The sequence below is a fragment of the Dreissena polymorpha genome, chromosome 2 (assembly GCF_020536995.1).
Source record: "Dreissena polymorpha isolate Duluth1 chromosome 2, UMN_Dpol_1.0, whole genome shotgun sequence".
Classification (NCBI taxonomy): domain Eukaryota; kingdom Metazoa; phylum Mollusca; class Bivalvia; order Myida; family Dreissenidae; genus Dreissena; species Dreissena polymorpha.
The window spans coordinates 74,497,173-74,509,454 of record NC_068356.1 but is presented as its reverse complement, the minus strand read 5'-3'; the positions used below and the strand labels follow the sequence as shown (position 1 = coordinate 74,509,454).

At 35.5% G+C, this 12,282-nt stretch overlaps 2 protein-coding genes across 4 annotated transcripts in view; both read left to right on the top strand.

Annotated features, from left to right (window-relative positions):
• The window catches only part of LOC127867635 (alpha-(1,3)-fucosyltransferase fut-6-like), an 89,004-nt gene that overhangs the window by 74,439 nt on the left and 2,283 nt on the right, over nt 1–12,282 (top strand). The gene's annotated exons all lie outside the window — the stretch shown is intronic.
• Nucleotides 7,037–12,282, top strand: part of LOC127867634 (protein transport protein Sec24A-like) — a 36,030-nt gene continuing 30,784 nt past the window's right edge. For 2 of the 3 annotated variants that reach the window (XM_052408939.1, XM_052408938.1), the window contains exons 1-3: nt 7,037–7,387; nt 8,016–8,441; nt 10,471–10,578. In XM_052408939.1, coding sequence (XP_052264899.1) covers nt 7,309–7,387; nt 8,016–8,441; nt 10,471–10,578 — 613 coding nt within the window. In that variant the 5' untranslated portion in view covers nt 7,037–7,308. The remainder of the gene's footprint in view (nt 7,388–8,015; nt 8,442–10,470; nt 10,579–12,282) is intronic. The other variant, XM_052408940.1, reaches the window with a different exon arrangement.

Sequence of the window (12,282 nt, the reverse complement as noted above, 5' to 3'; positions counted from 1 at the left end):
TCTTGTGTTGATTGCAAAATTATCTCTTACAGCATGTACGATTATCAAAAGCGAGGGTTATCGTCAGTTAAACTTTTTAAAATATAAATTGCAAAGGCATGTTTGATGCATTTCTGTTAATTATATAAATGAACAACATTTTTAGTTGTGCTGCACAGTTATTAGGTGTTAGTACATGTGGTCAAACAATCACACACCATAACGACAAGGAGTTGTTCATTGACTTATAATAATTATTCTACCTCTGTGAGATTGTTGGTTATAATTTCGAATGGCAATGGCAAACGAAAGGGAATATATATGAATCTTAATTTTTCTCGGTTGGTCCATTGGTTAGTTTGTCAATCTTTCCGCACGAAAGGTATTGGGGCGAAATAGTTTTTCGTAAGCGATTGAATTGAAACTTGAAATATGTTGTTACCGTTACGTGTATATATGTATAAGACATGTGTTTTTTTCATTCCCAGTGATCCACTCATGGTCGAGTATGTAATTCCGGCCTGTACGTTAAAAATCGGCCACCTGTGTTTAATCATGTTCATGATGTAAACACACATATTTTGATTATTTTTTTAACAATCAACTTCAAAACCAACCCTACTCTCAATATTTTGCAAATTAAGGAAGCATATCACTGTAAATGTTTGCATTAAAATGTCTCAAACATAACACGAAATATTTCTCATATGGGAAAAGTGACGTCATCATCGAAAATTATATTTATATAAGAAACAAATAAATGTGATAAAATTATTATTATTTCTATCTGATAAACTTTAATTAAGGTATTTTCAATTAATTTTTATAAAAAAACATACATTTTAAACATAAAAATCAGGACCTAAATATAAACTTTTAATATATAAATTACCTCCCTTGATTAGAATAATAATAGGTTACATGTTGTAAAATTAAATATACCCCCCCCCCGGTAAGCGTTTACTAAAAATCGACACTAAAGTCAACTTTTAAACAAAATGTTTTTACTTTCTTAGCTATATTAGAAAAAATTGATAAAAATTATTACAAATAAATATTTTTTATGAATTTTCAGTTCCCTATTAACAGCGCCTGCCGGGAGTGCCTGTTTGTAATTGTACCTGCAGATTAATCTGAAAGTGGCCGATTTTTTTCTGTACAACTGCCCTACGAAAATTAATAATTTATATGTCATGAATTTCTGTTCATAAAAGTAACATACACTGATCTAATTCTATTGAAATTGTCATGCTAGGTGAGTTTTGAACCCAGGATTATATATGTGAAGTTTAGTTTCAATCAGTTGCCTAAAACAAAAGATTTTCTTAAAATAGTCCCAAAAGTGGCCGGAATTACGTACACGACCATATATTTATGTGCATTTGAAGAGAGTTATGTTTATGCATATGCTTTTACGGTCTGTGAAACAAACTACGTCTACGTTTCTCAAGATATTAAATTGAAACTTGTTAAGATTTGCAGACAGATATTTTCACACGCAAGTATAGATATTATCCTGAGTTGCATGCCCCTCAACTAGGCCATATGCGTGGCTGATTTGCCTTAGACACAGCAGTGTGCGGTATATTTTTAGTTGTACATTTACTATGCTACTCTCCGTGTCAGGCTGTTTGATTTTAATGGCTAAGGTAAGCAACTATAAATGTGTTTTTGGTATATAGAGAACAGAGAGTAACCTATAAGAATATAAAAAAGTTAACCCCTTTTTTGAGATCAATCACTGACAGCAAATAAGTATGTGATTGTTCAATTATGCTTGTCCTCTAAACAACGATGTCTTCGCTTTTAAATTGTTGAACAGTTTTGTAAATCAAATTCCCACATTCGTCATCGCCATCATATGTGATTTTCTTTTGAGATTCATTGGAAAATAAATTAAATGTAAGTGTAAAAGTGAATATCCTTTTTGATGTTATTCTTCAAATATGCTTTCTCTGTTCGCCATTGTTTGTTCTAAAAATGTTTGTTTGTATCCTGTCTTGCGTACTGTTCGTGTTCTGACCTTGTACTTTTTTCTTTTCTTACATGTGTATTTGTATATACTCCTTTTAATGTTAGTTTGTATAGAGGTATTTTGTCTCTGCATAATAATGATCAAATTTAACTATTTTACGTTCAGTGTATTGATAAAAAATCAAATGATTGTATTTTTTTATTTTATTTTTTTATTTTTTTGTAGTTTAGAAAAGATCACATTTTGCAACCTTTTTGCATTTAAAATAATGCATATATGATGGTGTTCTGTTTGCAAATTTGAAAATGATGTGTCTGTTTGACATATGCACAATGTGCTCATGGTAGATTGCTATTTATATCGAACCTTGATAGAACTCTCAGCAGTCAAGCTTTTGAAATTGTGTAAAACAATACTTGGTTGCTTTTGTTTGATTTGTTCTTATTTAAGCACGACGTGTATGTTCTCTTCCAGGCGTAAATTTAGGGACTGTTGTGGCTATTTATTCCGCATTTTTCATGCAATCTTAATACAATTTATTTATTACCTTGAGCACCTGGAGTACCTTGAACGCAGATTAGCATTTTATGTTCATCATAGCTTATATGTTTGAGCTAATTTGGATACCAAAAAGCTTCTTCAAATAGCACCTTGGGTCAACATGTGTCACTTATTTGACTTAATATTGCATAAACTAGCCTCATACCTCTGACTCGTCGTATTTTCGAGGTTGTGCTGTATTTCAAGACCATAAGTAATTGGTAGTTTTGCAGCAACATTACTTTTTGTTCTGCTATGTGTTTTGCCGATATGAAGATGAGCGATTACAAGAATTGATTATGAACTTGAAAAGAAACAGAACAACACATTTCAAATATTTATCTTAGTAACATGATTAGCCATATTATTGAGTACCTGTAATGGTGTTCGAACTACAGCAATTGTGCTTGAAAATACGTGTATATCTACATGTCCGTACGAAACAACGCAAAAGGCTATAGTCAATGACAATATTTTGGTACATCAAATATACCCGGCGTTTTTATTTCGCCCATGTCCATGACGTTGAGCGTGTACAAGATACCGCTGTTGAAGTTGAACGCAGGGGCAAAGGAGGACACGGTGATCAGACCACACTCACGCGGCTCTATTGGGATGATGTCTAAAATACATTAATGTAAAATAATTAGATAATTTGGTTAGTGGCTGAGTCAACAGAAATAAATAAAACAAGCATTGGTTCTTGGTTGTATAGTTCTTGCTAATTGTTCCTCTCCGAAAATAATATACATGTATCTGACTTTATGTGTCTGTACGGATACCGGTAAATGTCTGTATCGTTTGTAAGAATTTGAAGGAGAACGATTTTGTTGAGAAAGTGGGTTAGGGGTAACAGACTAACAGTTGGTAGAGAATCTATAAATATTTTCGGAAAACGTTGCTCGTTAAACGTTATTATAACGTACCGTTTGTGTAGACGGTGGCTGTGATCTGCCAAGGAGTGTCGTACTCCTGTGTGAACTGGAACGTATGTATGTGACGAATCACCGGCCCCGTTCCGAACACACCAGACAACAACTGCTTCGCCAACCCTTACAGTGGTAGAACATATCCATTTGCTCGAAATAAAATCCCCCAAAAGTTTAATGCTTTGTTCTAATCTAAAACTAACGCATAAGCGCGTCAATGTAGAAGGATAATAAAAAAGTAAAACTACACAATTTCAAGACTGTATAGATTTGGTGAAACATCTAACGTCCATTCACTAAAGGTTTTTCAATATTCTTGTTTAAGCTTAACTCGTGTTCAGATATGCTACGCATAAGCATTGGTAACACGTTGTTGACGTTGATTTGAGATATTTTAGAGGCACAACACGAGAAAATATCTTACGTACGTGGTATACACTGCAGGGTGATGTTGCTTTCCATCGCATTTTTCTGACACTCGCCGCCGCTAACGAAATAAGCGGTTTCCTGTCGCAACAAAAACAATATACGCAGCGTGTCGCGTGGAAAGGCGGGCTAATGGCAAGGTCGGTAAATGTCATAGGATGACAGCCAGAGCAGTCCGGGGCACTGGCTGGTCCGGGACGACATTCAACCTGTCATTCTTTGGTATATTTCAGTTTTAGGTCTCTTCTAACCATGTTCTATTGGTGGATATTGTCGTAATGGATTAGACTTCGCGAACTGCACGGCAATTAAGGCACGTGCACGAGCGTTCTTTTGGATATTCGCTTAAGACCAGGTACTTATTTTACCCTGGACACAGACTCACGAGTGCCTTTATACTTCTGGGGCTTTCAATTCAATGGGTCTTAAACTACATGTTAAACTCAACAAACAAGCAGCTTTGATGCCGGTCTCCCAACGACTTGCGTTATTCATGCATGATACAACACCGAGAGCAAGCCAATTTAATTTACTAGTACTCAATAAGAATTATGTCATTCAAAGCTGAGAGGTTTTGCTTAAATACATCCCAATCCAATATGGGATAATACTGTGAGTTGCATCCAACGCAAATAACTGACAAAACGTTTTGCAAACATCTCAATAAAATATAAAAGCATTCCATGGTTTTCTTATTTCACATATGTCGTTCTGGCGTGCTGATGGTTTCGGAGAAGATCACAAACACGAAAGGCCGACATATATACAAGGCAGAATTAAAAAAGGGCCAATGCTCAGACACCATATCAAACGGTGCGTTTTATAATACCTACATTTTCAAAATCGTACAGCATTACGGCATCATATGGCAATGGGTATGGTAAACACGGATTCTGCTCTATCCCTGTCAACTTGAAGACGGCTTTCTTCTTCGAGACGCTATACGCTGCTTTCAATGTCCCGTTAACGTACACTAAGGAAGTGCTCTGTATGTATACGAAGTTCGTATAATTATTAGATATCGTTGATAATTTTAGTATTTGGGTAAAACAACTTAACAAGAAGGTGGTGGTATTTATTTTCCTTTTTTTAAGAGGATGGAGATGACAATTACATTACAATTATATTATTTGTGATGACATTGACAGTGATGATGATGGTGCTGCTAAGGCTTCTGCTGATGTATGCAGATGATGATGAGTATAATGACGATGACGACGAGAAAGATGATGATGATGATGATGATTATGATGAAGATGATGATGATGATGATGATTATGATGATGATAATTGTGTTGGTGATGATGATGATGATGATGATGATGATGATGATGATGATGATGATGATGATGATGATGATGATGATGATGATGATGATGATGATGATGATAATGGTGTTGGTGATGATGATGACGATGACGACGATGATGATGATAATGATGATGATGATGATGATGATGATGATGATGATGACGATGGCGATGGCGATGACGATGACGACGACGACGACGACGACGACGACGACGAGGATGATGATGATGATGGTGATGATGATGATGATGATGATGATGATGATGATGATGATGATGATGATGATGATGATGATGATGATGATGATGATGATGATGATGATGATGATGATGCATATACTGCTGCTGTTGTGTCTACTGAATGCTGATAACAAAATACAGACAGACAATTGATAAAAAATCAACACAAATATTGTTATTATGCCTGATCAATATATACCGTTCCAAAGTCAAAGTACATAAGAGCTTCCCAGTTAGGTGGCAGGCAGCAGTAATTTGTCTCCGATGATGGGGCAAAGAGAGAAGGAAACGCTATTCCGAAAACACAAGAGCTGCATCCAGACAAAAGAACGAGTAGTAATTGTACCGAAAAATGCATGTCTTTTTATTTATTAATGCATTTATAGAATCTCTAGTATATACCGTATCTAATGTTACCCGTATCTGACCTTATGGACTTATAATCGCGTATGTAAACAGTATGTATTATCTGTGGAAGGTCACATACTGGTGATATGGCGGTTATTGGAGAACACTTCATTGCCAGGTGGTAATATATCCGTTGTCGTGGGCAGAGTACAATTATCAACATATCGAGTATCAGACTAGCTATAGTGACGCTGCGCTGAAAAGTTCTTAATGAAATGCTATTGCATTATAACGATGCACACTATGACAAATGAATCTTATAATATTATTCTTATCACTCTAATTATTCTCCTGTTTTCTCTTTGTTCTTTGTTTTCTCCTTCTTCGTCTTAATGATCCCCCCACTGAAAGAAGAGACAAAATAGGATCTAATCCCAAAGCAAAAAAAAGCTCAAAACCTATTAAAGAATACACTTGCGAGCTGTTTCACATATCATAACATAAGTTGTCTCATTTACCTTAAGTCTAAATGATATTCAGTCGAATCATCGCATATTTTCTCGTGTAACATTTTCAACTGACAAGGACTTTAAATTGTTAAACGTCGAGTAACATCTTTAGTGGCGGAACATTTTACTTTTCCATTTCAACCAATTATACGATATTGCGGTAAATGCGTCAAGTTGTTCAACGCTTGCATGTAGAAAATCCCTACCAGTGTGTACTTTCATGCATTGCTCGTTTAAGAAAATACATAGGGATGTTAATAAAAAATTATCTACTGATAACGTACCTGGACTTTCATCAGGTCACGAATTTTATTGAAATAAACTCAATAATTATTATCACAGTTACGCGATATTTTGACATGGTTTACAACACCGCCTTTTCTAGAATAATATGGCATGGCATTTCTTTTTTTTACACGTGGTGCATGTCAATAAAGAAGTTAATATGAACAGCTCAAAGAACAGGGGCTTGTAAAATAGTTTAGACATTTCGCTGTCATGTAATTAAGCAGATATTGTGAGTTCTGTCATGCTTGGTGTTAATTGTTTCTGAATACGTTTTACTGAGTTTTGTGTTATAAGATAAACGTATTTTCATTATATTATGTGAAATATATTTATAAGTTGTTTTAAAATGACATCTTTGTATAATAAAAAACACTGTAAAGTAAAGCATGGTTGCATTTTTTCTCTCGCAGTTTATCGTTCTTGAATGCTTTGGAAATCATAGTGGAATGTTGCCGAAACAACGGGAGATAAACACGTTTGCCACGTCGGGTTTCAAATGCGCATGCGCGAAATTTATATCCTGTGAGATTCTGAAAGTGAGGATCTGACAAATTGATCACTTTTACGCCGATTAAGACTCATTAATAACCGATCCTTTTCAATTTATACTTTCAAACACAATTCCTAAAAATTATGTACAAATTATTGTATTAATTTGTCAGGAACCCCAGGAGTCCATTGTTAAAAAAGGGTGTTGTTTTTGTCAACACCATCGATTAAAATCACCTGTCAAAAGTGTCATGATGGTTGTATCCGAATAAACGATGGCAGATGCTCACAATTTTAACTACGGCTGGCAAAATACACCTCCCGGAGTAACAGGTCAACCGCAAAGCTCAGCAGGTTGGCGTTCTGTATATCGTTGATTTTGTTGTGTTGGCTAAGTACACGTGTTTTCACACATTTGGAAATCACATTGTCATTTTAGTAATAGGCTTTAATGTAGAACTTATTCTTAAAATACTCTATATTTAATGCATTATAACTTGCTGACACCTTTCATTATAATTACATGGTCACTTGATATACCATTTCTATATACAAAGAAACAAGTTTCAATATATTAGAGAAAATGGCTTGTTAACATAAGGTTATGCAAGGTAAACTCATACATTTTACTGATGAAATTTGTTTGTTTTTATTATAAACAACTTTTGATCACTAAATCATTGTGTTTTAATAATAAGGTTATGATTTGTTTGGCATTATTTTAGATTTATTTATTTAAACAATTGTTGTTGTCCAGTGTTCTCCAGAAAAAATTTAGAAGTCAATTATATTTTCAAAGTACCCGGCAACTAAGCAATAAAACAGGTGCATTTGCACCTTTTCAATGTGAATGTGATAGGGAAAGTAGCAAGCATCTTGAATAAATGTAACTGGTGAAATAGCTGTCTGCTTGTGCTTCCGGAGAACATTGGTCGTCACACTTGATATAATTCTCCACAAATGATTATTTTTGTTTATGAAGGTTCAACAGGTCCCGCACCTCCTTTTCAAGGCAGCATGATTAAGAATCCACAACCTGTGGCAAATGGTCCTAATGTGGGTCAGCCGCCGCAGATGTTCCAACCACCACCACCAGGTGTAAATGGCATGCCAACAGCATCAGCACTAAACCAGTTCCCTCAACGACCTCCAGGGCCAGGAATTGGATTTTTTAATGGCACAAATGCTCCTCCGTCTGGACAGTTTAACCCACCACCACGGGCAGGGATGCCAGGAATTCAGGGACTGCCCCAGTTTCGACCCACTGTACCTTTGCAACAGAGACCACCACCTCCTGCAAGCCAGTCTGGCCCCATGGGATCTCCTAGTTTGGGGCCCCGCCCACCAGTGCCGTCAGCCTTTCAGCCCCCAGTGGGATCATTTTCTCAACCTGTGTCTCAGCCTCAAGGTATCTTCTTTATCTTTGTTTGTTTTCTTACACTTCAATGTTAACTTTAATTTAAGCAAGCTTGAATCATCAATGGATTGTGGCTTGCTATCAGTGTCCGACAAATCCGGAGCCCGGGGGCTACCGAAATTTTTCATCGGGCTACTGAAATTTTCCAGCTGAAGCCCGTCAGGCTACTTTAAATCTATAAGAGCGGTAGCCTGGTTTATTGACAGACATACGTAGAATAAACACGCTGACCATGTGTTTCTACACCGTGAATTGCTTATAATCCGATAACAAAGAGCAATCAATTATCTTATCAGTCACCGATCACTTGCGGTAATGTCGTAAACAGTAACAGCGTATTTTAATCATTCAATCAGAATCAACATTTGTCGTCTGCTAATAATATAATGAGAGCCGGCTGGATAGTTGGCGCACATGATGCAACATCATTTCGCAGTTTGGAATTCTTTGTTAACCGCAACAATGAGTAAGAGCGACAACGTTTTTGATGTCGTTAAATATCCAAGGACGCCGAACATTAAATAAATCAAAACAATAGCGGATTGTTCAAAACGGTAATGAAACCGAAAATGAATATTAATAACAACGCGGTTAACACCTGCTAATTAGTTTGCATTGTCAATTAATAATTGGATTGATCGACTGTTAATCAATAATCCCATATATGCCCAATTTATTTTTTTACACCAAATTATGGGAGGGTAATATAGACGATGAGAGTCATAGACACAAACGTTTGAAATTTTCTAAAGTGTCAAATGAATTTCGGCATATGATTCTATTTAAAGATATGATGAAATAAGCTCCCAATCAGGACCGTTCAATTGCAACATGCGTAAATCACCTGCGACGGTTTGCACGCGTTGTGTACAGCTATTTTAGGTTACAAAATTCTACATTTAATAAATGAATTTCTTTGTCCAGACAGGGACCTATACAAACGTATAGGACCCTGGTCCAGATAAAAAGCGCGCAAAAATTGACATGGGTGTATTTATTTGTAAATAAATATTTCGTAGCGGGTGCAACATTGAGATCATTTAATTTCCATTAAAAGTTTCGTTGTGAATTTCAACTAAAGTACTGGGGTATCTCGCAAAATATTTGGCATTGACATTTCCTCTTAATAAAATATAATGTAAACACGCTGTATCGTTACCGTTACACTGTATCAGTTCCTTCATTATTGAAACAATTATTGTATTGTATACTGACTGCACACTAATGTCGTAACATACGGATGCAATACGTAAATTCGGACAGAACCTAAAGTCGGACACAAGTAAATAAATGATTTAATACGCGTGATTTCTTGAAACTCGGTATTTGTTGTTAAAAAGGGCAATTGCATTGATTAACACCATACGAGTCAATCGTATTGATCATCTAAACGCTTTATTTACGTTTCCAACTTAATGTGCTGTCCGAATTTAAGTACACATACATGTGCACATACATGTAATATCTACATGTAATATATGATTTTCTTTGGTACATTTACATTTGAGTACACAGTGCCTGTACTGTAACATTTATTAACGATATTGACTGTGTACATCAGGCTACTTGCGGTATTATGTATATGTATGTATACATATTATGTATTTATGTAAATGAAGAAATAAAATAAAGATGAAAACCTGCATCTTATCATTTTGTAGGAAAATTTTATGGGCTACCAAATACCTGAAAAATATGAAATTTGTCGGACACTGCTTGCTATGATTATGTTGGACGGCATGTTTTATTTGCATAATTATTGCATGCAAATGCTTTCCAAGTTTATTTATTTTTTTCTATCGTATTGAACCATTTACTTAGCTGTTTGAATTACTTTAGCATTAATAGAGTTTATCAATTAAAAACTTTTGGTTCATATATTCATAAGATACGTTTTATAAAAAAAATAGGTAACAAATAGTATATTTAATTTTAATTTCATAACCCAATTATTAAATCAACAAATGTTCTTAAATGTAAGATCAATTAACAAGAACATGTTAATGCTCCAATTTTCAAGAGCTCCCAGACAGACCCAATGAATTGCCTGTACCATTTCATGGTCATGGCCAGTATAGCCACCAGATTGGCATGACCCTAACACCCGGATTAACACCCTCCAACTCAGGTCAGCAGTTTTGAGAAAGTCCATATGATTTGTGCTGTTTTCTGTAGTGGTGCTTCTCTACTATATGTTAGGGAAAGATCTAGGATCACAAAAGGTGCCCTGCACTGTACAATAGGGGCATGGTGTAAACTGGACAAGCCTGTTATATATAAAATTGAGCAATTTCGCAATGGTGTTGCCTTATTTGAATTTCAAGCAAGCGCTGTAGACAAAAATGGAAGGTTTAACCAAATTGGGAGTCAAGACCCACCTGCGTGTTATTGTCCCCTACCGGTGACTTATGGTTTGCCCTCTGTGCGTCCGTCTGTACGTCAGTCTGTCACACTTTTCTGGATTGTGCGATAACTTTAAAAGTTCTTCATATTTTTTTTTATGAAACTTGAAACATGGGCAGATGGCAATACGGAGATTATGCATGTCATTTCATTGTGTTCCTACGTCAAGAATTCTGGTTGCTATGGCAACAAATAGACTAGAAATACTGCTGAAAATGGTGGATCCATTCCTGCACACTTTTCTGGATCCTGCGATAACTTTAAAAGTTCTTCATATTTTTTCATGAAACTTTAAACATGGATAGATGGCAAATTGGCAATATGGACATTATGCTCGCCATTTAATTTTCTTCCTACGTCAAAAATTCTGGTTGCTATGGCAACAAATATATATTTTAAAAAATCTGACAATGGTGGAGCCGGTAGGGGACATAATTTTTTATATTGCTTGGCAATAGTCTTGTTGGATTCTGTGTTCTAACGGAGCGCATTATATTGGATTTATAGTGTATTTCACTCTAGATCTTTCCCTTTTACATGTATTCTTTAGCTGTCTATTTGTTTCATGGTACATGTATCATCCATTTACTAGGTCTTCTGATTTATTGTTAAAGCAGTGCTCAAGCTAAGATTAGAAAAGCGCAGGGTGCTCTATGTAAAAACGGCACATAAAGCATGCCCAGTCATTATACCCCTGCGGCATATTTTTTCAATATACCATGTATACATATGTATAATATTTCATATTACACGTATGTAAAATATTGTTCTGAATGAAACTGTTTTTTCAATGTGAAAATAAAGTTAGTTAATAGAGTCAAAAAATCAAATATCTTGTTCTATGATGTAATCAGAACACAAAATGCATGATGGGTGTCCGAGGTGGCAGAGTGGGACCTTGTGGAGTTTTCTCAGGGTGCTGTGTCATGTATAATGCTATGCTTGAATAACTTACTGTAAAGACACAAACACCATATCATTATTTTTAACTCATCTATTTAAAAAAAAAAAGAGCTAGTATTGTCATCACCTTGGCGTCGGCGTACGGTTAAGTTTTGCGTTTAGGTCCACTTTTCTCATAAAGTATCAAAGCTATTGCATTCAAACTTGGTTCACTTACATGTTGTACTTACTATCATTAGGGGACTGGGCAGGCAAAATTAGATAACTCTGGCGTGCATTTTGACAGAATTATGTGCCCTTTTTATACTTAAAAAATTTCAAATTTGGTTAAGTTTTGTGTTTAGGTCCACTTTATTCCTTAAGTATCAAAGCTATTGCTTTCATACTTGCGACACTTACTAACTATTATAAGGGGACTATGCAGGCAAAGGTTTGTAAATCTGACTGGCATTTTGACCGAATTATGGCCTTTTATACTTAAAAAATTGAAAAATTTGTTAAGTTTTGTGTTTTGGTCCACTTAAGT